The 26,472-nt window shown below is 38.2% G+C and overlaps 2 protein-coding genes across 3 annotated transcripts in view; both read left to right on the forward strand.

The window, feature by feature from the left end:
- The window catches only part of LOC107583272 (ABC transporter G family member 20-like), a 32,025-nt gene extending 22,002 nt beyond the window's left edge, over positions 1–10,023 (forward strand). Inside the window, exons 12-20 of the mRNA XM_016269443.1 lie at positions 504–574; positions 972–1,021; positions 1,107–1,163; positions 1,425–1,495; positions 1,660–1,748; positions 2,176–2,279; positions 6,386–6,545; positions 7,129–7,233; positions 8,248–10,023. Of these exons, the coding sequence (XP_016124929.1) occupies positions 504–574; positions 972–1,021; positions 1,107–1,163; positions 1,425–1,495; positions 1,660–1,748; positions 2,176–2,279; positions 6,386–6,545; positions 7,129–7,233; positions 8,248–8,354 (814 nt within the window). The 3' untranslated portion in view covers positions 8,355–10,023. The remainder of the gene's footprint in view (positions 1–503; positions 575–971; positions 1,022–1,106; positions 1,164–1,424; positions 1,496–1,659; positions 1,749–2,175; positions 2,280–6,385; positions 6,546–7,128; positions 7,234–8,247) is intronic.
- A 4,900-nt stretch (positions 10,024–14,923) lies between these two features.
- The window catches only part of LOC107583279 (E3 ubiquitin-protein ligase pellino homolog 1), a 47,114-nt gene continuing 35,565 nt past the window's right edge, over positions 14,924–26,472 (forward strand). For both annotated transcript variants that reach the window (XM_016269457.1, XM_016269465.1), the window contains exon 1: positions 14,924–15,325. The gene's annotated coding sequence lies outside the window, so the exon portion shown is untranslated. The remainder of the gene's footprint in view (positions 15,326–26,472) is intronic.

Raw genomic sequence — 26,472 nt, forward strand, 5'->3', positions numbered from 1 at the left:
TGCACACACAAATACACACACCAGCCCCGTGTGTTCACACACACACACACAAACACAAGTACATGCCTATATGATTGGCATAAAATTATTGCTGACATTAAACATCAGACCTGATTATGTCATCAACTACCTGTATGAGGTGTTTTCCCTTCAGCCTAAAAAACGCAAGCATTCGTGTAAACAACGTGACGTGTCAGGTAACAATGGCTGTAGCAGAGCGACTGATGGGGAGAGTGTTGGGAGAGGCTGCAGGAGTGAATTTTTAAGGTGGAGAAAAGCAGGTCTGTCCTGCCTTTCTGTGTCAGTCTGTCCATATGTGTCTGAGTCATGATTTGTGCATCTCTGTCCTGACTGGAGCTTTTTAAATATTACACATATTTATGTTTTCCTTTTATGGTTTAAATATGCCCCTTGTTAAATGTAACAGCGGTGGCTTTAAATGGTAAATGTGTAAAATTGTGTTTAAAAGTATGTTTATTTATTGTGTGTTTGTGTGTGTGCAGAATGCTGCAGCCCAGAGTCTCCAGAGATGTGGTTGAGGGAGGATCAGTACATGTTTGGCTGGATCTGACCAGTGAGTTCTATTCACTTTTAGCCCAATCAATATTACTTAGCTTTTTAATTCACATGATCTCATATTGCTGCCACAAGAGGGTGCCTTTTTAAGTCCTGAGGCAGCACAGAGTATTAATTATATTATTGTTAGTTTTATTAACAGCTGACTAACTTTATTGCCTTAATGTCTGTGGCTGAATTTAATCTCTGTTGAACTGATTTTCACAGAATTTTGCATGCATCTTCGGACATAAAGTGTGATTCAAAATTCTGAGACCATTAGTAGCTTCTATTTTGCATGATTGTGATTAATCAATTTAGATTTGTTTATTAAATATTATGTGATTAGATAAATATTTTGAGTTTAGCAATTCAACTATATTTCAGTATAACATTCTTACTCATCAATATTTCAGACCGACAGATTGCCCTAATGCTGCAGAAAAAACTCCATGAGGCCTTTGAGGTGAGTTTTAATGTACATTTAAGTTTTCTCCCATCCTTTGAATACATGAAACATTTTTCCTGGTCTTATTCTGAACTTTCAAAAGGCTTTTATCGAGACAAAGCTGGGGAGTTTGTCATACATGGTGGCTGTCCCTATAAAGGTGAGTACCTAGCACTGATGTTCTTCAATTTCAAAGCTTGAATGAGTCATACACCTTTGTTGTCAAGTATTCTTTATGTAATTTTATTGCTTTTTCCTCTTCATCCTGTCTTTCTCTCTCTTTTATCTCATTTTATTTTTTCTCTATGTGTGCCTTATTACTCTATCCTTTCATTTATCTGTCTTCTTTTTCTTTATTTCTCTCTTTATTTTTCTTTTCTTAAAATGCCTTCCTTATTTCTTGTTTCATGTGGTTTCATAGTTTGAAGAACCTATATATGGCAAAAAGAACACAGATTTCACAATTTTTGTGACGCCAGGGGCAGTTTTGAGGTAAGTACACATGCATGCACATGTATGCCATTAATTACATTAATCACAACATTAATACAGATGCACAGCCATTCAAAGGTATTACTACAGTGTCAGATAATACTACTGCATCATGATGGACCTCTTCTAATATCATCTATCTCTCCTTTTCTTTCTCTTTTCAGCATCACATTTTACCTGGCAGTGGGGTTGACCGCTCTGTCCTTTGTGTTAGAGAGAAAGGAGGGGCTGCTGGACAGGTGCTGGGTGGCAGGTGAGACACATCCACCAGATGGCCATCATTTGATTTAGGGATGAATTCACTAAAGAATCATGGCACTTTTTGAATGGAATATTTCAGCGTATAATCTTATTTTCAAACCACCCACAAACCATTCACAACCCTGCACTTAGAACCGTCCTGCAGCATAAGAAATTATGACTATTTACACAAATAGTACTTGGCTCTAAACTTTTGGTGTTCTCACCATTTTTATTGAATTACTTGCTTTTCATCAAGACTTCATGAATAAGCAGTTTTAGAGATTTACCAATAGGGGGAGCTGATCACCCACAGCAGCTAAAACCATGAGTAGTATAAAGAGATTTCAACACACTTGGTGAGCATTTCATAGTATGTGTTTGATAGATGTATGTGTGTGTATGTGTGTATATGTTTCTTTGTGTGTGTTTCTCTGAAGGTGTGAGTTCTCTGGAGACCACGCTGGCACACCTCTTCTCACAGCTGTTTGTCATCAGTGTTCAAATCATCCTTCTGCTGATCTTCATCCTGCTGGTCTTCAAAGTGAGTGTGTGTGTTAGCTGTGTGTTTATCTCTCATTAATACTTTACATGGATGTCTCTAGATTCAAGATCTGTGTGTCTGTGTGTTATTTCTGTTTGTAAGTGAAAGGGTAATTATATTTATTAGTAATATATACATCTCAGCAGTCCGGTCCCAAATATACATCTCTCAACAGTCTGGTCCCAAATGACATCCTCAGTCTTTGCCGTCCTTGGAGTCTACATTTGGGAGACATAATACTAGATAGACTGTTTAGTAGTCCACTGTGAAGTTTGCAGTAGTGCAGGACTGTATATTTACATAAGACCAAAAGCAATCTAAAGCCAAATTTCAAGCAATCAGATCCTCTCATCTTAAGGTTTAGAAGGATAATTAGCCAGATTCTCTTTTTCTTCCTTTATTAACAAATACTTAGAAATCTGTGAAAAGGTGTCTGTTTTTCAAAGTATCAGCTAGATATGTTTATACATTGCCGTTCAAAAGTTTAGGGTTGTGAGATTTTTTTTCTTTCATGTTTTTGAAAGACGTCTCTGATGCTCATAAAGGCTGCATTTATTTGATCAAAATACAGGGATATTGTGAAAATTTATACAATTAGAAAACTTAAAGAAATTCATACAGGTTTGGAACAACTTGAGGGTGAGTAAATGATTTGTGGGTGAACTATCCCTTTAAGCATGTCAAGACTGAGCAGGGCTGTTGTAGGAGGGAATTAAGGTCTGTGAAAGCCTGTGCTTTGTGAATTTTAGAAACAGCCCTGGAACTGAGCCATATAAGTTTATTTATTCATAAATAATTCCTTGCTTTGTGTCTAGTGAGTTGTGCTTGACCACCGAAGGGATTGCTCTGGTAACAAACCAAGCTGTAGATTAGATTCTATTTCTGATGTGTAACTGTAGCAGTAAAGGGTTGCATTGACTAGCAAGTGCTGTGTAATCAGCCAATAAGAGCTGTGAGCTTCACACAAGATACTCTTCACACTTGCTTATGATGTCATTTTGGGATTGTCATGCCGGTATGATCAGACACTATGAGTTTGAATCACTCTTTAAAAACAACCTATTGTTAAATATGACACATATATATTATTTTTGCAACATAATGTTAAAATGGTATGTTTGAAACTTTAAATCGGGGTGCTTTCCGAAGAACAGCACAGGGCTTGAAATAGCACTTCACAGGAAGTAGAGAAAGAAAATTTACCCAGCAGTCATTCTGTACTACTTTTAAAATAAATGAGATAACTTTTTTTCTCACATGTATATTTTATTTTATTTTCCCAATAATCCTTTGCCCGGACTCATCAGCACTCATTACTGCGTCTCATTATCCCTGTCCGCTCACCCTATAGACCAATTTGATGTTTACAAACGGTGATGACTTTTTTTGTGGGTGGAGTGGTGGCAGAAAATGACAGTTTTAAAGTAGCAGTCTATGGAAGCCATGGAATAAAATAATAAAAAAGGTAACTGAGTTTGTATTTCAAAATTCTGATAAGAAAAATCAACTCCTCATTCTCTCTCTTTTCCCCTCCTCATTCTCTCTCTTTTCCCCTTTATATTCCACACTTCTGGCTTTTCCCCCCTCAGAATTGACAAAATTGCAATTGTTGAGTTAAATTGAGTTATGAACTCTGAACTAGGAGATATAGAATTGCATTTGCGAGAAAAAAAGTCAGAATTGTGAGATAAAATAGGTAAATGTTATAAGTTTAAATAGTTGGCTATTTCAGTAGGCAGCAAGGTCTGGTGGGAGCTTGATAGGCTGCGGGTTCCAGCATGCCCTGCACTAAGGATTGCGAGCCCAGTATTTGTAGTGTCTTCCACTCCAGAGGCTCGTCCTGTCATGGCCGCCACTCCAGAGCCTCTCTGCTAGGTGGCTGCCACGCCAGAGTCTCCAGCCATCATGGACGCCGCGCCAGTGTTCCCAACCGTCATGATCCTTGCTCCTGAAGCAAGTAAGGCAGTGACCAGGCAACTGAGACTGATGTCCAGTTTGGAGGACCCACCGCTGATGTTGGTTTGAGCGGCAGGCATCACTGTGGCCTCAGCGCTCTCAAGCTCGGCAATTTCAAAGGTTCTACCACCCTCTGCTGCCCTTCCAGTTATGGCGATGGCCATTTTGTGTGTTTGGGCTGCACACTGCTCTCTGGCCCATGAGTCTGCTCCAGAGCCCACTCCAGTCCTTGAATCTGTGCCAGAGTCCACTCAAGCCCCTGAGCTCAGTCCTGTGTTGGCATCAGCCCATGAGCTCCCTACCTGTCCTGTTTTAACCACAGTGGTCGTCCATATACTCACTGCCTGTCCCGTTACAACCATGGAGGCCATCTTTGAACTCACAGCTTGCCTTATGGCCAAGGAGGCTGTCTCTGAGAAGACCACTGACTATTCTGAGAGGCCTGCCATGTCACGGCCAAGGAGGCCGTTCCCGCTTGTCCTGTCACTGCCAAAGTCATCTCTGAACTGTTTGCCTGTCCTGTTGCGGCTATTAACCTCTCTGTGCTCTCTATTCCAGTCCTGCCTGGGCCGCCTTGGTGGTCTCCTGCCTCATTAGCTCCACTTTGGTGGACATCTGCTCAGCCTGAGCCAGCTTGGTGGTCATCGGCTCTACCGTGGAGATCTTTGGTCACCACCTGCTCTGCTGTGGTGGTCATCTGCTCCACCATGGGGATCTTTGGTCCCATCTTCTCCGCCCTAGTGGTCTTCAGCTCCAACCTGGTGGTCTTCGGCACCGCCCTGGCTTCCTGCTCCGCCGGCCCCGCCCTGGTCACCTGCTCCTTTAGCTCCACCTTGGCTCCCCAATTTGCCTCAATCTTCAGTCCTACATCCTCTCCATGGACCTGGCCCTCTATCCCTCCCCCTGTTCCGTCTCCGCTCCACCACCCTCCTGGACTTTTGTTTTGTGTTTTTTGTTTGGAGCGTCTGGAAACCACTCCTTAGGAGGGGGGGCTATGTCACAATCACCAGCTGGAGTGCCTTTGATAACCACCAGAGGGCACTCTATCCTATTCCGCTGTCATTCAGTATTGGACTTCATTTCCCATTTCCCATAATCCTTTGCCCAGACACATCAGCACTCCTTTACACCTGTATCTGGTTAACCCTTCTCACCCTATATATACGGTGCGTTCCAAACAGTAGATATCGCCCTCCGAAGAGCCATATTGAAGGGCCGTTCCAAACCGAAGTGCTCAAAACTGGCCCCTTCAATGGGCCCTTCAGAATGAAGGATTTCGAAGGGTACAACTGATGGACACTTCGGGCCCCCATGATCCTTTGCACAGGGAAGTTGTTTGGCGTCACAGCATTTGACTTCACCTTTAAATGTATGTATAGTATTTTTCTACACTACTGTAATATTTTAACGAGTTAGATTTTGTCATTATTATGGTCAAAACGACATTGTACTTCAACAAAATAACAAAGAGTGAAAAATTTAAGGGGGTCTGAATACTTTCCGTACCCACTGTACATTATATTTCACGTAAAAGATGACTGGGGGTCAACAGCGTACAAAATGTATGACGAAGGTGCCTCCTTGATCGAAGAAGTGCATTCCAAAAAAAGTTTTTTTTTTGACTCCTACACCCTTCATCCCTTCAAAGCTCTCACTCCGGAGGGTAAACCCTTTGAAGGGATTAGGGCATAGGGAAGAGCCCTTCCGAATGGAATGCAGGGTTAGCCTGGTTCATTCAGTCATTGATTGTGAAGTCTTGCATGTGTTAAGTACTGCATTTCTGAGCCGTTATTTCCTGTTTTCATGTGTCTTGGTTTATTCGGACCCTTATTCTGGATTACACTTTGTCTGTGTTTCTTGTTATTGTTTGGACGGTTTTGCTGGTTTATGACTTTTACCTGTGTTTGGATCATTATTGTGGATTACCCTCTGAATAAACACTGCATTTGGATCCTCAGTCTTCGTGTCTCAGAGCAGTTCATGACATTTTATGTTTACATACATTATTTAGTATATTGTAATATCTGAAAGTGTCATCATACCTTGTGTGCTTCATATGGATGGTGTAAGCTGTAAAACAGCTCTTTCATGATATTTTTTATCATTGTCACCATATATTTTTTCTCTTTTATGTCTCTTTCTCTTTGCAGATTCCTAATGAAGGATCTCTGGCTTTGGTGATCTCATTGATTGTGCTGCAGGGAGTGACAGGAATCTCCTTCGGGCTGGTCATCTCCTCTGCTATCGATGACGAGCAGTCGGCCAATCAGGCGGCTCTTGGAATCTTCTACCCCAACCTCATCATTAGCGGTACACTGTCTGATCTCACAGATGCTAAAAAATAAATTAGATAGGATAAGGTTACGCTGTGGCTTATTTTTTTTGGTAATATTTATATTTAAGTTACCCTTAAACCTCACAATTTTGTATTGATGCAGCCCTCTGTGTTAAGACTGTCTATCATTTCTCCCTCCACCCAAAAATGGTGCAGTCCAGAAAATATAATAAGGGCTATATGAGGGCCATACTATCTGGGTGTGTCCAGTGGATTAATGGATGTGATTCCACTGTGAGTAAAATCGTGGATTGATAGTGGAGTGGAATAAACCGAGTGAATGATGATTGATGGATGAGATAAAAATTTAAAGGAAATATTGATGGTTATTGTAAAGAAATGGAAGAAAATTCTCTTTAGTGAGGTCTTGACCCCACTTACCGGTCATAACTCACATTAACATGCACCATCTAATTTATCATTTGTCATTTATGGCCTGCTCAAGTAACAAAAGCTCACTAGTAACTACTAAAAATATACACATAGATGATGTTATAGATTAAAGATTCACATTAATGAAATGAGTCATTTCTGTGTTCCTCTGTCTGCCTCCTGTAGGTGTTATCTGGCCAGTTGAGTGTATCCCATATCCTCTGCGTTATTTGAGTCTAGTACTGCCCCAGACCTATGCATCTGAAGCCCTGCGCTGCATCATGTACAGAGGTAGAGTGTGTGCACTTATGCACGCGCACACACACACACACACACACATTTAATATAGCACCGGTACCACTGAACTTACGATGTAAATCTATTATTTGCAGTATATAATAATAATAATAATAATAAACATTATAATTAATTGCAAATAAAAATATAATTTATTCATTTATAATAAGTATATTATAAATACATTTATCATTTTGTCAATAACTCAAACTGAAATGTGTACACAACATGAATAATGTGCAACGGTCGTAGTGGTTGAGTTGCATGGTACAGGTGGAGCCTTCTCACCTATCACAATTCATAGAAACGGAGTGTCTACCGTGTTGCTGTCATCACGTCACACATTTCAAAGGGACTGTCCTACCCGCACACATCAGGTATCTAACGTCTCTTCTGTGATGTGTTCAGCCGACACACACACAACAATCTTCTCTGAAGTCCCACTCACCTAACATTTTCCCTCTGATACAAACATCTTGAGTTACAGCAGACTTCATGACACCTGACACTCTTCTCTCAATTATTCATGGAGCAGGAGGAGCGTCTGCCTCCATTCCTAAATTAAACACACAGCCTCCCTGTTGTTTACCTGCAAGCATTGCTCACGGATGGGAAACGGTTAGTTAGATAGTGAAAGGCTCAGGATGCCACACAGTCAAAGTTCAAGTCCAAACATATTTTTTGTTTATTACTGTCTTACTCTATTTTATCTGTGACTATTTAAAAAATAGTCTTGTAGAGCCAGATTTTTTAACTATCTACATAATGTTTGATTAACTCAACTCAACAACTGTCCTAAATGCTCACCTCTCTCATGCAGTGTTGGTAAGTCTGATTCATTCTAGTGAATCATTTCGATCAAATGGTTGGTGTGTATAAACAGAGGCTTTCACAAATGTGAGAATTTAACTAATTTAACCGCTTCCTTAAATTTACATTGATTTGTTTTTTGTCATCAGATCATGTTATGGTACTGATCTTCTTACGATTCTCTAATTTCACATTCAGGTTGGGGTCTGTCCCGTATGATGGTTTGGCGAGGTTTTGTGGTCACTCTGGGCTGGAACACATTCTTCCTGATGCTGGCAACGGTCATTCTCAAGCTGAGAACGTGAGAGGCTCTGCCGAGGAAAGGTGCTTCAGATTGGGTATAGTGGTGTTCGACGAGGCCAAAGATTGATTTACATATGGATCTGCCAATCTGAGCCTCTCTCTTCTTTAATATGCCATTGACACAAAACTGCCTCCCAAGGAGCATCAGTGTGAAACTAAGGGCATCCCTCAACCAGCTCAGAGACCTATTCAACAAACAGTTTGCTGACAATGTCATCATGAGTTTCACATGGGCTTCAATTATATAAAAAAGTCCATCAAAGAACAAGAAAGGAAGTGTTGAAGCCAACTGTTGAACTTTCCATACCCTCTTCCCCCCCCCCTTGTATATATAATGAATCCTGAATTCAGATTCACTGATTAGGTTTCTTAGTGTATGTTCCATATGCCTTGTCTGTGCCAGTAAACCTTACATTGGGTACAACCAGACATCTAAATTGCTTTAAGGAATCTTACAGTGTTCCCACCCTTGAATTCACTCATCCTGAACAAAAAGAACACTGCTTACCAATTAATTCCAATTCATCATTGGGCACGGTTCACCCTTTGCATAGTAGTGTTTTGTTTTCCAAATTGCTGCTTGTTCTTTTTTTTTTCTTTTTTTTATAAATATTTTTAGATTAGCAGTCTGGGTGTTAATAATCCATCAAGTGCCATAAAGAAAATGAAGGAAGAACTGCAATGTTTACATTTGAGCACATAGCAGGCCAAAGTTAAACCTGCGAGTTGAACTGAAGTTTAGTCCTGTATTTGAATATATATATTATATTTGAAAGGCAGCACAAACTGCATTGCAATGCAAGCCATATGCTGAGTTACTTGGAATGGTGAAAATATTTTGATGGATATTTTAGCGTGCAATATTTGATGAGCGAAATGCATATACACTATTTTAAATAGATACCTAATGCTTATTGGTTTGGGGCATAAATCTTAGGTGTGTTTCACTGTCCTTCTAAAATGCCAACAAATTTCTTATGCTTTCAAACTGTCTTCTCTTTGAATCTTGAAGTTCAATATTAGGATGTTTGATTTCTACCTTTACCTTCTCTGACCAGCTCCAGGTTCTGATTTGGTTTAAATTCTCTGAAGTCTCAACTGAACAAATCTAGACCCTGATTAACTCAACCGAAAGACTTTGCAAGTTACTGTTAGTTTGTTTAAAATTAAATTTGGTTCACATTATATCCGATATCTGTACTTTGAAAAGTTTGAAAAGTTCACAAACTAAACACTATTTTTTTAAGTAATGGAAAATTAAACCGTAAAATGCTGCTGTTTAAAAGTTCTGCAACTATTTAAGAATTATGACGGCCTTTTCTTTGCAGTTATAATGACGCCCACACTAAAGGCTGGAATTTCATGGTATGTTTTGATAGAACATAGGCTGACAGTTGATTTTAGGACTAGAGTTTTGTTGGTTCTAGATTTTCTGTGACTGGCTCCGGTTGAGGCTTAGAGACAAATGTTTGGCAAAGGTTTGTTAAGCACTGTGCCATTTTGAAAGGTCATTGTGTCACCTTTATACACACACAAGACCATTATTTGCTACCTCTTGTTGTTGCATGTAAAGTCCCATATATATGTGCACATTGACATGCTCTTGGTGTAAAATGATCTTTATGGAATTAATGACATCTTTTTCAACAATAAACCTTTTTAATAAGATCTCATATTTGTATAATGACTTGTTATTTGTATATATTTAATGTTTATCAAAATCCATCACCCACTCTTTAAGGTCTTGCACTTTTCTTCTCCAACCTCTTTCATTACCAGCCCATTATCCCATTTCATTATTTACATTTCAAATCTCAACTGGCTTCAAAAACTTCTCAAGATCAATCATAAGTTTAATAGGTTATTCCCAGAATATTACAGATATTTTCCTCACATATTTCCAATGTAAAAATATCACTGCAAACACATTTCCTGTTTTGATGAACCAGTCGAAATGATTCATCTATGCACCATGCCATAAATGCTAATCAGAGACAATATAATTTAAAAATAACTATTCCTGTAACAAGGTCAGCTACATCCAGCATGCTGGCACACCGATAAACAAACAAGCTTATTGATTCTGAGACTTGTATTATTAATCTTATCTGATATCTACTGATGTAAGTATCGCTGACGATGAAAGAAAGGTCAGGCAGTCAGATACATCACGTCAGTTACCCATCCATGCTGCTGACGTAATGTTAGTGTAGTTGTCTGAATCATTTAACGTCACGCTGTTTGTCAGTGTCAACTTCCAGCTCTTATGCAACAGGTTCTGAAGATTGTGTTACCTGTTTTCATAATAAATGAGAATTATTAAGATGCTGTCAAATTGCTAATTTCTATTGAATTGTCTCATTCCACTGTCAGGAACCAAGACACTTCTAAGAACAAGCTAAAACTTTACTCTGTATTCTCTAGTTAGGCACGACTGGAAAAATGCCCATCCTCCCATATCAGGCATAATTTATTACAGCCAGGAAATCAAACACCACACCCAAGTTACATGATCAGGATTCGTAGTTGCTCTAGAAATACAAGCGATCCATTACTGGAAGTCAGCTGATGAAAAATAGATTATTCTGGATTTTATTTCTAAGAAAAGTGTTCTTCTCTGACTTTCAAGTTTGAGAAAAATTCACAAAACTGCAGTAATTATTGGGTTATCCAATAAACACCATTTCCCTCACTCCAAAATCACTTTTTCATTTTATGAGAATTGCTGCAACTTTCATAGAAATACAGGGGTGGAATAGTTATACCAAGAATAAAAACGCATAGAGATACAGTGACTAGATGACATCACCAGCAATTCACCCAGTGAAATCAAAGTCTATGAATAGATTCTTTGCAAGTGTCTCTCTGCTTTGTTAGGGCAAGTTTGGATTTAGAAGGGTAAAAAAAAAAACAAGGAAGAGATGACTTCTGAGAGAGAATCTATTGCAGATTATCATTATGCTGTTAAAATCTGAGAGAGAACCAGATATTTATTTGCCCGCTAATTAAGTATTTTTATGCCGCCATTTTGAAATATAGCTCAATGAAGGTGCTCTTGAACATTAAAAAGTATCTTGACTCTTGTGAACACGATTCTATTCTTTTGTTTTCCCATTTTCGAAACAATCTGTAAATATATTTTTGTACATAGTTACAGTCACCATGACAGCTGGGACAACAATCTGAATGCCAGCCCCCAAACTTGTTGGTAATATTTGGTTAAGCAAGAGTGTTGTGATTCTCTCACATGCTGCTCACTTGACAGCACAGCTCTTATGTTTTGAATCTTATCAGAGCAGCACTTAAAATAGGCTCTCAAATCACCTTTCAGATAAAACGATGGCCTTTGGAGTCATTTGCAATGTGTAGACACCATCATATGTGAAATCAGGGACTTTCTTTCCAACATTTATAGACATTGAATAGGCCTACAAAACAGCACAAAGCATATGCCATCAAATAAAAGATTAGTATGGTGCTGAAACAGACAAACCATTTAAAGGGGCCGTTCACATGGAATGTGTTTTTGCATTTAAAAACACTAGACACAGGGATGTGGAGTGGAAAAAATGAAAGGAGTAAAGACGTGTTTTTAAAACTTATTTTAACTTGACAGTTGCATTTTAGAACACATCTTGCGTGTTAAAATGCGAGATACAATGCAGAGGAGAGAACACAGGCGCTCATGCACTAAACGCTAAAAAAAGCAAACGCTGCACGCAAAATACATTTGTGTTAAGCATGTTTACATTAAAAAACAATTAGCAAGCAGTGCTGAGAAACTCAAAAACACATCCTTTGTGGACTAGTCCTTAGTTTGTGTTCGTTTAAGAGAGAGAGAGAGAGTGTGTCATACAGGTGAGAACTGTAGAAATACAGGTATGAGGTGTCAGTGTCGTTGACATAACAACATAAACACAGACAACACAGATATTAATCTACACCACAGCTAAGCTAGTGTGATATGTATGCATGTAAATGTGTGCACTGACTAACCACTAACCATGCTGATCTCCGAAGCTTTCTACAAATGGATGTGAAATGTATGCTTGTTATTTCGTTGATCCACCTGGCTTACATTGTTTTTGGAGCGTGATAAAATTATATGTATTTCAACACATGAGTTGTGCCAACATTACACTGTTTTCACAACACTGCTCTGAGCTATGAGCATGCTTGGGCTAGACTTGAAGGTGGATGTAAGGGTTTTACCAGATCATGTCTGAACAAATCAACCTCTCCTGGGAACCCTTTCGCAAACACAGTGTTGAGTTACATGGCACTGTTAAATCAGCTCTCTACTGAACATGTTATCTATACACCAGGACTAGTCATAATGTTTTTGCTTTTAAGTGCAAGGAAAGTCCCATATCACAAAAGAGTGGGTGGAAGAGAGATGATCTGATTACTTTTAGGTTTATGTAAGTAGGTGATGTGACATCTATCTCCTTGAGACATGCACAAGAAATAAAATGTTTTTTTGATTTACTTGACGCAAAGAGTAAACCTTTAGTACACTCAGAATAAGGGAGAATCAGAGCATCTTTTTTTTTTTTCAGCATAATCACACAAGATAAGTTTAGCAGCACTGTCTAAATGAAACGGGCTGTGGCTGTGTGGCGTCATATTGTGCTCAAAATAATCAAAACTACTGATGTCCCTGGATACTAGGGCTGGATTTTGACACAAATTTCACGATTCGATTTGATTCTCATTCACAAGCTTGCGATTTGATTCGATTACCGATTCAATTCAATATTGATTATTTTGGATATATATTAGGTACAGTACATGCCAAATTTTCTCAAGGAAAAAAATCTCTCAACTAATGCTGTAAAATAGCCTATACACGAGAGTCGTATTACATTACAATAATATTGAAGGTTAAAATTGACTGATTTGTTAAAATTACACTTAATGAAGTTTTTAAAATAATACAATTACATAATAATATGTCTACTTCAATTTTTTTTATTTTTTATATAAACATAATGGTGGCTGTCAAAAAAACTTGACGGATTTATTCAAACATAAATTAAACACTGAAGAACAGTAAAATGTATAATGAATATGTTATATGGTGCATATATTTAGCAAAATGCCCCTCTCTATGGTTTATTTTTCTATCTGACTGATGAGTTTATGGACACCTAATATGTTTTTCTGAGGTAAATGTGACGTTACGTGACACTGTTTACAAGCCCCTATATTGACATCTTTGAGCTGCTGAAACACTGATTGAGCGATTACATGAGATAGGATACGGATTGTAAAGTTGTACTCTTTCTTTTAACTTACCTTCAGATGTTTAGTCATGTTTATTTTGTGCTGAAACTGGTATTAATGTGGAGGAGATGATCAGTTCACGTGCGCTACACGCTGCCGCGTCTGTAGAACTGAGGCGCTACAGCGATCCGTCACTCCACATTAAACAGCGCCAAAACGGTATTTATTGTTTGAATACTGCAATACAATGGACAGAATTTGAAATCTGAGACTTTGTTTCATATTAAAAGTACCAAAGCACTATGCTTATTGCATATATTGGATGGGAAGTGCCCTTCAACGTTCCGAGCATTAACTGAAAACAGGCTAAACTAATCGATTCTTGGGATTTAAGAATGGATATCGTTCTGTAAAAATGATAATCGATTAATATCGCGATATCGATATTTTTTACCCAGCCCTAATGGATACCTCTATCCTCTTGGACAGGTTTGAGATGTTATTTATTGTTTATTATGTCTACATGGCCTCTTTTGTATTATTTACTCTTCCAAAGACAATAAACTTGACTGGGCCTGACATTAATCAATAATCAGGATGGCTAACCATGAGGCCTCATCATCCATTCATAACCCATCATAAAAGAACAATCCCATAACATTCTTCAGGATTATTACTCCTAAAAATAGCCTAAACTTATTTTTGCTAAAGGCATTACAGAGCTTCCTGATTGCTGAGTCACGTTTCATTTGACTTTCCAATACTACGTGCCAAAATAAGGCAGTGTCGAAAAACAGGAAACCACACAAATGCCTTTAATGACATGTTAATCAAGGTCAAGCAACACTCAGTTCAGATTTCAAATACTAAAACATTACAAACAAATAAAAATGAATGAATATATGCCAATAATAATAATATTCAATGCAGCATTCAAGTACATAACAAATTTAAATTATAAAATAATACACTCATTTGTACACATTCATGACAAGCAGAACAGCTTTTATCCTGAAAATCCATTATAAATAAAAAGTTATACCAATACATTGAATGTATTTTTTTTGTATGTATTTACACAGAAATTCATACTGCTTGTTTTTCATGAATAATAGGCTATCTAATTGGGCCTTACTCCTTTGATCTGTTGTACAGACTTGAATATGGCAATCAAAGCAGTTATTGTTTTCTGTGGGCGTGCGTGCAGTTCAAATATGAGATTTGCTGCAAAGATACACGTGAGACCTAACCCAGTAACATTTTCTTTTGATCTTCTGGCTCGCTCGGTGCTGAAAACTACATTACCCAGAATCCTCTTCACCCGATCAGTGACGCGACAGGTTTTTTCTCCGCTCATCTGGTCTCTAGCCACTACAACACAAACCACCACGGTCTGTTTATCATCTCTCTTGAAGCAGCCGGCGGGCAACACCATTTTATGGGCATTGCTTTTTGTTTCAATCCTCTGTTCTTCTTCCGAGCCTGAGACTGACTGAGATCAGGAACCATTGAACGGCAGAGAGATTATTTTTGTTTGAATTTTGAGGAGAACTCTCAACACCTGCCTTTGTTAGCAAGTTAGCCTCGTGTCCTTAAAGGCTCCTCATACTTAATTCTCTCTCTCTGTTATATTCTGTTTTGTTTTATTTTCTTTAATCACTTATTCAGTCATACAGTAGTTGTAGCTAAAACCGTGCGAACGGAGCAGCTCTTTGTTCGTGCCTCAGAAAAAAACACTAGCACCACCGTGAGTACCTCATATTCACTAGAAAAATAAACAACAATGCTTGTGTTTTATAAAATAACATTTATTTTACTAGTGATACTGATTTGTTTTTCGCAGCGTTATATCGTTTGTTATATCGTCTGGATATCATATTGACTTTAATCCTAAGAATCTTAAGCTTAAAAATATTGTTTTGATTTCAAGATTCAGTATTATAGTGCTCATCTTATTTAAGTATATTTATTGTATTGTTTCAGTCTATCAGATAAACTGGCATGGGAATGTTGTCCTTCTAAAAGCGAAGATTACATCTGTCACTGAAGTACTTTAGTCATTTAGCAGTGCAAAGAAGTGTCATTTAATTATTTGTATATGTTATATTTCTCTGTCACGTCCACACAAATATTGTGATTTTTTGCGTCTTGTGTTTTAGTCACTAACTTCACAACTGTTCGTGCTTGCTCAACATGTCCAATGGAGAGTCATGATGATTGAGAAAGCAGTGCACTCCATATACTTTATGGGCAGAATTTGAATCGGCTTTTGTGGGCTCGTTACAGACGTGTCATTGTTCTTTGCTAATGTATTAAAACGATCAGAGTCATTTGCATAGGCAGACCGAGCATCTGGTCCGACCCAATGTGGCCTTTGTCCCGTTCCCGTGCTGCCGTCAGGATGTCAATCCCCCCCCCCCCCCTTTTGGTACCAGCCGGTGTTGCTACATCTGTATTATTTATTGGAACATGAATGGATTAACATGCGTTAATGCAACATTTACTGTAACTCCATTGTTTCTGCTCTCACATTCATGCATACTGCTGAAATGGGTAACTTCCAGTTGTCTAATAAATTGTTCTGAAGCTTGTAAAATTACTTAGTTTATAGCATTTGGTGGATAGAGATGCAGTACAATGATTGCTGCATTTTAAGCTTGGCCTGTAAAAACGTGCACAGCACATTTTAATGTATTTACTTACTTTATGATGCTTACCATTGCAAAGCCAAAATAATTCTTCTAGTGACATTTGTGCATTATCTAAACTTACATTTTACATAAACATTTATCTGAATTGTATCTTTGGCTTTGTTTAAAATTAACTTATATTTTTGTTTACAGTTAAAATTAAAGGGGTCATATGATGCTTTTTTTTAAAGATCATTATTTGGTGTAACAGAATATGTTGACATGCTTTAATGTTCAAAAAACACATTATTTTTCAAATACTGTACATTATTGTAGGTCCTATATGCCCCGCCTCTCTCAAACACTCAGTTTTCTACAAAGTCCCTCCTCCCGACAAGCGCAGTCTGCTCTGATTGGCCAGCTGACCCAGTGCATTGTGATTGGCCGAACACCGCAAGCACTCGTCGGAAATGTAACGCCCCTTACCATAATCGTGAGCTTCAGCTTTCAACATAAATGTAAAGACAGAGCCCGAAAGGGGAACAGAGTCACGTGACCGACACAGTGATGAAGCTGGTATGTGTTTGCAGTACACAAGCCACGGTTAAGACAGCTGACTCCACTGTGATGTGATCCCGTCTCGCTCTCGCTCTCGCTCTCGCTCTCTTTGTATGTCTCTCTCTCTCTCTCTCGCTCGCTCGCTCGCTCGCGCGCACACACACACACCCTCCGCATTTGAACAGTCAATAGCAAATACTTAAACTAATAACAAAACAGTAGCTGATTCAGAAGCGCTAGATTGTCATAGCAAAGTCAGAATGACCTCCTCTCCTAGGTTCACGAAACGGTCGTCCATAAAATGCATTGCTGTTCTGTTGTAAGTAATCTTAAAGATTCCTAAATGCATCTACTTTCGGAAGGCCAAATAAAGTGCTTTTGCTTTCGCTTAGAAACACAGCGTCTCCCTGACATCGCTGCTTCAACACTAACTGCGGTTACTGAAACCACGCCTTCTTTCTTTGCTTGAACATTTGGGCGGCATTATGCTAATGTTTCCCCACAGTGAGGTAGATATGACTTCATCTGAATTGATCTTTTGGGGTATGTGTTTGTGGTTTAAACACATTGAGTACTTTTTGTTAGATAAACTTCATGGGTAGGAGAGCTTAGTAGGAGAGCTTTGATGCAGAGCACATTCTTGCAGTAATATAAACTGAACTTTCTGAATGCTGGTAATACAGTGATGTCATTTTCTACCCTACAAGTGGTACAGTTCCTTGTTTGTGGAGTTACTGGCAAGAGAGAGAATTGTTTAGTTTTTTACATTGATAAATTACCAGGGACTCATTTCCTCTAGTCATTTCACTGCTTTGCTTTAAACAAGGGCAAAGGTTACCTCCACTTGACACTTTGGGCTTTGTATTTTTTGCTGTACTGGTGATTTGAGTATGTTGTTTGTCTTTGTGTACACGTCACCTTATGTAACGTGTATTACATGTATTACCTCAAGCGTGGTAGCTGCACTGAATCTGCTGTAGTGTAAAATGATCTCAGTCTCAGTGTCTTCTGAGACTGCTGGTCTAGGATTCATTTTTAGTCACTGCATCTTATCCAGTGCAGTGGCATTAAGTTTGAAAAACTGTTCCTGGACCAGCTCTGTGATGGAGAAGATACACGTGAGCCCTGGTCTGTTTGCAGCAGATCAGAAATCTGAAACTGGCTGATGTCTCTTGTCAGTAAGCCTGAATTGATTCTGGAGCTCATTGGAGCCTCACCATCGTTCTCTGTTAAAGATAGCAACGTTCGGTTTAGCTTTTTATTTGTAGTGAATCTATCATTTCTATCTGCTTGTCACCAGTCTTTTCCAATAATGAGAAACACTTTTTGCGGGTTTCACAACTCTTTGTAGTGATAAACCACAGGTAAAATTGTGATGTAGAAAAATGAGATGTCGCCCACTTTTTGACTGATCACCACACTTTATAATTTAGTGCTCGGTGCTTTTTTGAAAATTGTGCCAAACCTCTGCATTTAAATATCGCCCCCAGATACTGGTTACCTTTTTTTTAAAAGCAAATTTAGGCTATGTATTGTTTATTTGATGTATTGTTTATTTGAAAAAAAAGATGCTACTAACTTGTTGCATAAGCAGTTTCGCATAATTTTCAATTTTCAGTATTGCATAATTTCAAGATTTAAAGCAAAAATAGAATGGTCTAAAAAATTGTATTAAATATTAAGCAGCACAACTGTTGTGAACATTGCTAATAATACGAAATGTTTACGGAGTATCAAATTAGCATATCAGAATGCTTTCTGAAGGAACATGTGACACTAAAGGCTGGAGTAATTGCTGCTGAAAATTCAGCTTTTCCATCATAATAAATTACATTTTAAAATATATCAAAATACAAAACAGACAACAGTAGTTTTAAATTGTAATATTTCATAGTATTGCTGTTTTACAATATTACACTATTTTTGTGGACAAAAAAACTAAACAGAAAAAAACCCACTACCCTTGGTGAGCATAAGATATGTATTCTGAAAAAATCATATAGACCCCAAACATTTGAACAGTAGTGTACTAGTGAACATAGACCCATTACTGTCTTTTGGCCACTTTGTTGAGTCTACACAATACATTTTTGAGGATGGCGTATTAGGGCTGCATGGTAAATCAAAATGGAATCGAGAGCATGATTCGACAGAAGCGATTGTTATAGTATCTTTCAGTGAAGCACGGTTCTGTGATCAGCAGTAAATCTCCATCCAGAGGCCGCTCTCGCGCTGAAACTCCAAATACGCCTCCCAGAAAAAAAACCCAGGAAATGCCTATCGCTGCAGCTGAATAAACAGAAGATTTAACTGCTTTTATTGATTCAACGTGACTAATAAACATACGACTATGGCAATATACGGTTTATCTGAGTTCTTATTATTATAATTTTCATTCAAATAAAGTATATTTATAATGTAATGCCTTTATCACTGCTTAAATACTTTGAAATATGTTGCGTGCCTTATTCTGTGTAAGGAGCCACATCATCTCACAGAAGGATTTATTTCAAACACTCGACTGACGTTATGATGTGAGTTTGGAGTAAAAATGTTATTAAATGTGGTATTTTCACATGCTTTCAGATGGAGCAGCATTTACTTCACAGAGCCGTAGTTCACTGAGAAGCTATGCAAACAGCTTTCATTTTCGTGAACGATTTCTTCGATTTCATAATCGCGCAATAAAATCTATATATTTTTTTTGCGTAACTTGTCAGTGAACTACGGCTATGTGTAGTAAACTCTGCTCCATCTGAAAGCACGTGTTGATGATTTCCTGCTGATTACAGAACCGGCTTTACTAACAAAATGCGCATGACAATCGCATTCGATTAATCGTGCAGCCCTATGGCGTATATTGTGGAAACTAGGTCAGACAGTGGGCACCTCAGAGGAAAAAAAAGTAGGAAGAACTCTCTCTTTTCTCACATGCTTGGCTGAGCTGAAAAACTGCTTCAATTGTTTTGTTTGTAGTTGCAACACTTGAATTTATGCATATTATATTTTAAATGGCTGGTTAGAGTTGTCTTTACAGTAAACTAGGAGGGGAAGGTGACAGTAAAGACTTTTACATTGTTACAAAAAAAAGGATCTTGTGACACTAAAAACTGGAGTAGTGGCTTCTGAAAATTCAACCTTGTCAACACACAAAATATTTACAATTTTACTGTATTTTTGATCAAATGAGTGCAACCTTGGTGAGACTTCTTTTTCTTACAGACCCCAAACTTTTGAATAGTAGTCTGTGTGACAGAGTCAGACAGAGAACTTGTTTCTAGCCCACCTGATTCATCTAGCCACTGTGTATGTATTTTGATTGTTTAATCTCTATTTAATTTTTGGTACCTGACGTATCAAATAAAACCTGAGTCTGATAATATGTCCTGACTCTGCATGCTTTTTGCTCACTTTTTGTTTCGAACAGCAAAATTCTGAGCAGTGTGAGGAAGATGAGACTGGTCATGTGACCTGAAGGACACACCAACCCCCATCTCAGGCCTCTGTTCCCCTCAACTTCCTTTGGGGACAGCCAGAGCTGATCACTGTGGGCTGTAAATGAGTTATTGTCATGGAGACTGAGGTCAGCCTCTGCCAGTCAAAGCTGAAACGGATAGAAGGATGAGCTCTGGCATACAGAGTATTTTGTGCTTGCGTCATTAAGAGGGGATCCTTCTGAACTGCTCTAAAGTATATCTAAAAACCAGCTGACCGGTGTTTAAACTGTTTTTATTAGTGTTAGCATATGAACTGCTCTGAAATATGACTTGTTTCCTGTTTAGACAGCCATATCTAAAGAGCATCCCCCACCTTATTGGATCATTAGAATCATTTGACAGTTTCTGGCCAGGTTGCATTGTGCTCTCCTGGGTAGTAAGTGGTTCTTTAGATGTGTATTTGAACGGCTAGCCTTTGTTTCAGACATGCACACATCGCCCCAAGTGCATGGAGACTCCATACCATGTGTATTTCTCTGTGGTTTCATGTACATATTTACGTGTGGGCCTGCATGGTTAGTTCATTGTCACAGTCCAGTCTGTTTGTTTCTCTTAGGTTTCAGTGCTCATGTCATTGAATAATTAAAAAGCATCCTGAAATTGAAGCTCGGCCCCTCCCCACCTCTCTCCTGTCCTCCCTCAATCTGTCTGTTCCACACTCGTTTAAAGGGGTCATATGATGCGATTTCAAGTGTTACAAGCTGTTTGCGAATAGATAAGATCCCTAAAGTTGCGAAGACTAAAAGTCTCAAACCCAAAGAGATATTCTTTATAAAAGTTAAGACTCGTCCACGCCCTCCTAAAATGCCTCGTTTAAACACGCCCCCACATGTCTACGTCACTGTGTGGGAAGATTTGCATAACACCGCCCAAATGTTTACGCAAAGAAAGAAGGCGTAACTTTGATTCTCGCTGTAGTATTGTTGCTGCCGCCGCCGCCATGTCATGGAGATGCTGTGTTTCGTTGTGAAAGCGAAAATACTTTGTTTGGCCTTCCAAAAGAGGACACAACTAGAAATCAGTGGTAAAGTTGTATTTACAACACTGTTCCAGAACAGTTCAAATCAAATATTCGTGTGTGTGCAAAGCATTTTTCCTGAAAAGGAATGTTTCCTGAACCTGTGAGAGTAACCTACTATGCCGGCTGTTCTGACTCACAGCCTGTAAGTACATTTTCATATTTAAAGAATTTGCCACTGATGATTCAAACGTGAGTTTTGAGCAGTGTAGAGTAGCACTTGTTGTTTGTCGTTTCTCCGATCACAAATGCAGACATGGTTTTATGTTTACGCGGCGCGATGCAACGTGTACAAAGACAGTGTAAGTCATTATAATCCGTAATTATGTCCCCACTCGATGCAACAAATGCCTCGTTTATAATGGGTTTTATTGTTTTTGTCTTGTCGCTCCAGCCGGGACATGGCATCACAATATGGTAAGGGGCGTAACATTTCCTTCACACGCTTGAGGTATTCGGCCAATCACAACGCACTGGATAGCTGGCCAATCAGAGCACACCTCGCTTTTCAGAAAGATGAGGTTTGTAAAAATCGACGAGTTTCAGAAAGGCGGGGCATAGAGGAGAAACAATAATGTACAGTATGTGGAAAATGTGTTTTTTGAACCTTAAACCGCATAAACACATTTCATTACACCAAATACACAAAATAATGTTATTTTTTAGCAACATCATATGACCCCTTTAAGAAAGCAAGCCATTTCACTGTGTTATGTTCAGCTTGAATGTTGTTTGTAAACCGTTTCTTGTTCCTAGATGGTTATCTTCAGTTTTATATTGCTTCCTCTCTCTTTGTTTATAGTTTATGTAACAGTGATTCCACATTATAAGTTTAAAGTGTGCAAAGACTGCATATTTAGGGGTCGTTTACACAGAATGTGTTTGCAGTCCATTACGGCGCTTTTCCATTGTGGTTTATGTAAACATGCAGACGTGGTGACTGTTGCGCTCACGGCGCAGTCTTTTGCAGTGCATTATGCATAACACTGTGTTCTAACAATGCAGTGATCAAAGTAAAAGTTTAACTTTTGAAAATCACATCTCTAGACATTGTGTTTTTTTGTTTTTTTCATTCCACTACACTGTCTCTCACATTTTTAAATGCAAAAACACGTTCTGCATGACCGGCCTGTTTTTACATTTAAAAAAATACAAGATGTGAGCAGTAGAATGGGGTAAAAGTTGTTATTATTATTATTATTTTTTTATTAAAAGGTAAAAGTAATTTTACCTTGAGCACCACATTTTTAGAACTCAGTGTTATGTGCGAGTCACTGAAAAAGACACAAGGTGCAAGGACAATGGTAAAAGACGTCTGTCAAGCGCATGTTTACATAGGAAAAGCAATGGAAGAGTAGTTGCCTAGTTGTTCAAGCAACTCAACAATTGATCTGAAGTCTTAAAGTGATAGTCAATCCAAAAATGAAAATCGTCATTTATTCACCCTCATGACTGACTTTCTTCTGTGGAACATAAAAGAATATATTTTGAGAAATGAGAAACATTTTTTGGCAATGTAATGGAATTTGCAATGTTTAAGGTTCCCACTGGTCTTCAAAATATCTTCTTTTGTGTTCCAGAAGAAGAAGAAAATAAAAGTTCAAACAGGTTTGGAACTATATGAGTGAGCCCACTATCTTTTTAAGCAAGCACTATATAATTGGGTTGTTTCGAGTTCATCTGACCCCGATTTAATGTCTTTTAGAAGGCATCAACATATCAAAATAACAGTCATTATTTTGCATCTTTAATGCCAATTTGTGTGATCATCATGATCCTATATTGTTATTGTGGCATAAGATCAACAGTTTTGACTTGTAATGAATGAAATGTAGCTATTGTTAATACAGAATTGCCTTTCACAATTACATTGTATTTCACTTTCTTTGGAGGAATTTTGTGAGAGAGTCTGCATAAGAGTTTGTCAAATGTTCAATATAAATGATGTCTGTTGATAAGTTACTTTCAATCAGTATATGAGATGCCTGAGAGCCATCTAAACTGCTCTTGTGGAACAATTTAGTACTAAAGGACACTCCGTTTTGCCTCCCTGTGCATACATGTGTTCCTGTGTGCGCACGGGAGGGTGGGGCATTGCAGAGGTCTCTTCCTTTGTGGTGTACTCGGTACCAGATGTAGGGGTGGGTGTGTTTGTTAATGCACACCCCTCCTTTTCCTTACCTCACAAATTAAATCGAAACACACATTCAAAAATCCTCGAGAGCTGGCTGGTGAAACTGTGGTCGTATTCTCAGTGACAGACTTAATCATGTCACCTGACCTCTGGGACGCCCCATGCACATCTTGCACTCTCAGTTTGTTTGTTGTTAAAGGGGTCATATGATGCGATTTCAAGTTTTCCTTTCTCTTTGGAGTGTTACAAGCTGATTGTGCATAGATGAGATCCCTGAAGTTGCAAAGACTAAAGTCTCAAAACCAAAGAGATTTTCTTTATCAAAGTTAAGACTCTGCCACGCCCCCCTAAAACGGCTCATTCTAACACGCCCCCACATACCTACCTCACTATGTGGAAATATATGCATAATGCCGCCCAAATGTGCACGCAAAGAAAGAAGGCGTGGTTTCAGTAACCGCGGTTTGTGTTGAAGCAGCCATGTCAGGGAGACGCTGTGTTTGCGAAAGCAAAAGCACTTTATTTGGCCTTCCGAAAGTAGATGCATTTAGGAATCTTTAAGATTACTTACAACAGAACAGCAATGCATTTTATGGATGACTGTTTCGTGAACCTAGGAGAGGAGGTAATTCTGACTTTGCTATGACAATCTGGCGCTTCTGAATTGCTACTGTTTTGTTATTAGTTTAAGTATTTGCTATTGACTGTTCAAATGAAGAGGAGTTTTGCGCATCGTGTGTGTGTGCGTGCGAGAGAGAGAGAGAGAGACGGTCACATCACAGTGGTGTCAAGTCAAGTCACCTTTATTTATATAGCGCTTTTAACAATACAGATTGTGTCAAAGCAACTGAACAGCATTAATTAGGAAAATAGTGTGAAAATGAAATAATGCAAAATGACAATAGTAAACACTAATTTTTTTGGTGTCAGCTGTCTTAACCGTGGCTTGTGTACTGCAAACACATACCAGCTCATCACTGTGTCGATCACGCGACTCTGCTCCCCTTTCGGGCTCTGTCTTTACGTTTATTTTGAAAGATGAAGCTTGTGATTATGGTAAGGGGCGTTACATTTCTGACGAGTGCTTGCGGTGTTCGGCCAATCACAGTGCACTGGGTCAGCTGTCCAATCAGAGCAGACTGCGCTTGTCGGAAGGAGGGACTTTGTTGAAAACAAAGTGTTTGAGAGAGGCGGGGCATATAGGACCTACAATAATGCACAGTATTTGAAAAATAATGTGTTTTTTGAACATTAAAGCATGTCAACATATTCTGTTACACTAAATACACTAAATAATGATCTTTAAAAAAGCATCATATGACCCCTTTAAAGTTTGAAGCGGAGTGCTTGTTTTCTTTTGATCCTCTATTAAGCAAACACACAGGCCAAGCTGAGACTTTATAAATGGGGGTTTAAGTCTTTGTTGCTCAAAAAAGCCTAAAGCCAATTAGGTTGCTAGCTCAGTGCTGGGTGAATGGCCATGGTGAGGTAGTGTGTGTGTGTGTGTGTGTGTGAGTGATCCAAACAGTACTGTGGAGATTTACCAGCTTGTTGGAACGTGTGTTAGTAAATGAATGTGGTCAGGTTAATTCTGTTTTCACCTTTATAGAAACACTTTAAACACTGACTGTTTATTAGCTAGTTCAGACTCGGTGATCGTCACTTTCTCAGACATTTCTCAGACGGTTTACTTGTTTAGATTAGCCACAGACCATAGACTTGGTTCCCATGAAGCTTATAACTTTTCTTTTGATCTTTAATTTATCCCTCTTTCTCAACATCCTCTTTGAAACTTGGTGCCAATACAAGACACTTGTTGCATGTTTCTTACCATGTCGGTTCAGAAGTAGCACAGTGGTTTAATATTTTGTGTGTTTTCAGTTTAAATTCTTTGATTTGCACAAAACCCAATATGATTCTATTTTCAGTGGTACATGACCTGTATAAGGAGGACCACATTACAAAAAAGGCACCCACTTGCATTTCCAAAGGGTTTATGTAGGGTCAGTAGTTGTCTCTTGCCCTAGAAAAAACTCTGGTTTTAAACATTTCACAGCGGCATGTAGGAAACGTTTGATGTTTCTCTCACTGCTTCAAAGACCTGTTGTTCCTAGCTGAAATGTTTTCTCAAGCTTTGATTTTTGTTTTTCAGCCAGTATAAAGGGTAACTTTGGGCCACTTTTTGTCAGTGCTTACTTGTCTGTGGTATTTAAAGGCGTAATTCACCGTACGAGCTAAAATTCTGGCATTATTTACTTAACCTTATGTCGTTTCAAACCTTTATGACGTTTCTTCTGTGGAACATAAAAGAAGATATTATAAGAAACGAGTCAGTGTTTTTTTTTTTTCACTGGTAACCAAAATTGTTTCTTTACCAACATTCTTCAAAATTATGTCTTTCGTGTTTTTCAGAAGAAAAGTCATACAGGTTTGTAATGTATGAGGGTGAGTCAACCCTCTATGGACACCTTGGCAATTGAATCGCCATTGGCTAGTACATTTTTTTTTGTTTACTCGTCAGACTGAAATACTATACTATGCTATATATATATTTATTATAAATATAATATTTAAATATATATAATATATATATATATATATATAAAATGTTTGTAAAATGGCACAGCTTTTTAAAAATCTGAAAGTACAGTCTTAACATCAGTCATTCAAGCATTATAATATGATAATCAAGTATTTAATAATAGAAATTTAGTCATTAGAATTAAAACTTAGTAACCATGTATGAATGCAAATTAGTCATTTTAACTGAACTTAGGACTGGTGGTGGTGCTTTTACCAACATTCTTCAAAATTATGTCTTTCGTGTTTTTCAGAAGAAAAGTCATACAGGTTTGTAATGTATGAGGGTGAGTCAACCCTCTATGGACACCTTGGCAATTGAATCGCCATTGGCTAGTACATTTTTTTTTGTTTACTCGTCAGACTGAAATACTATACTATGCTATATATATATTTATTATAAATATAATATTTAAATATATATAATATATATATATATATATATATAAAATGTTTGTAAAATGGCACAGCTTTTTA

The sequence above is a fragment of the Sinocyclocheilus grahami genome, unplaced genomic scaffold (genome assembly GCF_001515645.1).
Source record: "Sinocyclocheilus grahami isolate Dianchi unplaced genomic scaffold, SAMN03320097.WGS_v1.1 scaffold4.1, whole genome shotgun sequence".
Classification (NCBI taxonomy): Eukaryota; Metazoa; Chordata; class Actinopteri; order Cypriniformes; family Cyprinidae; genus Sinocyclocheilus; species Sinocyclocheilus grahami.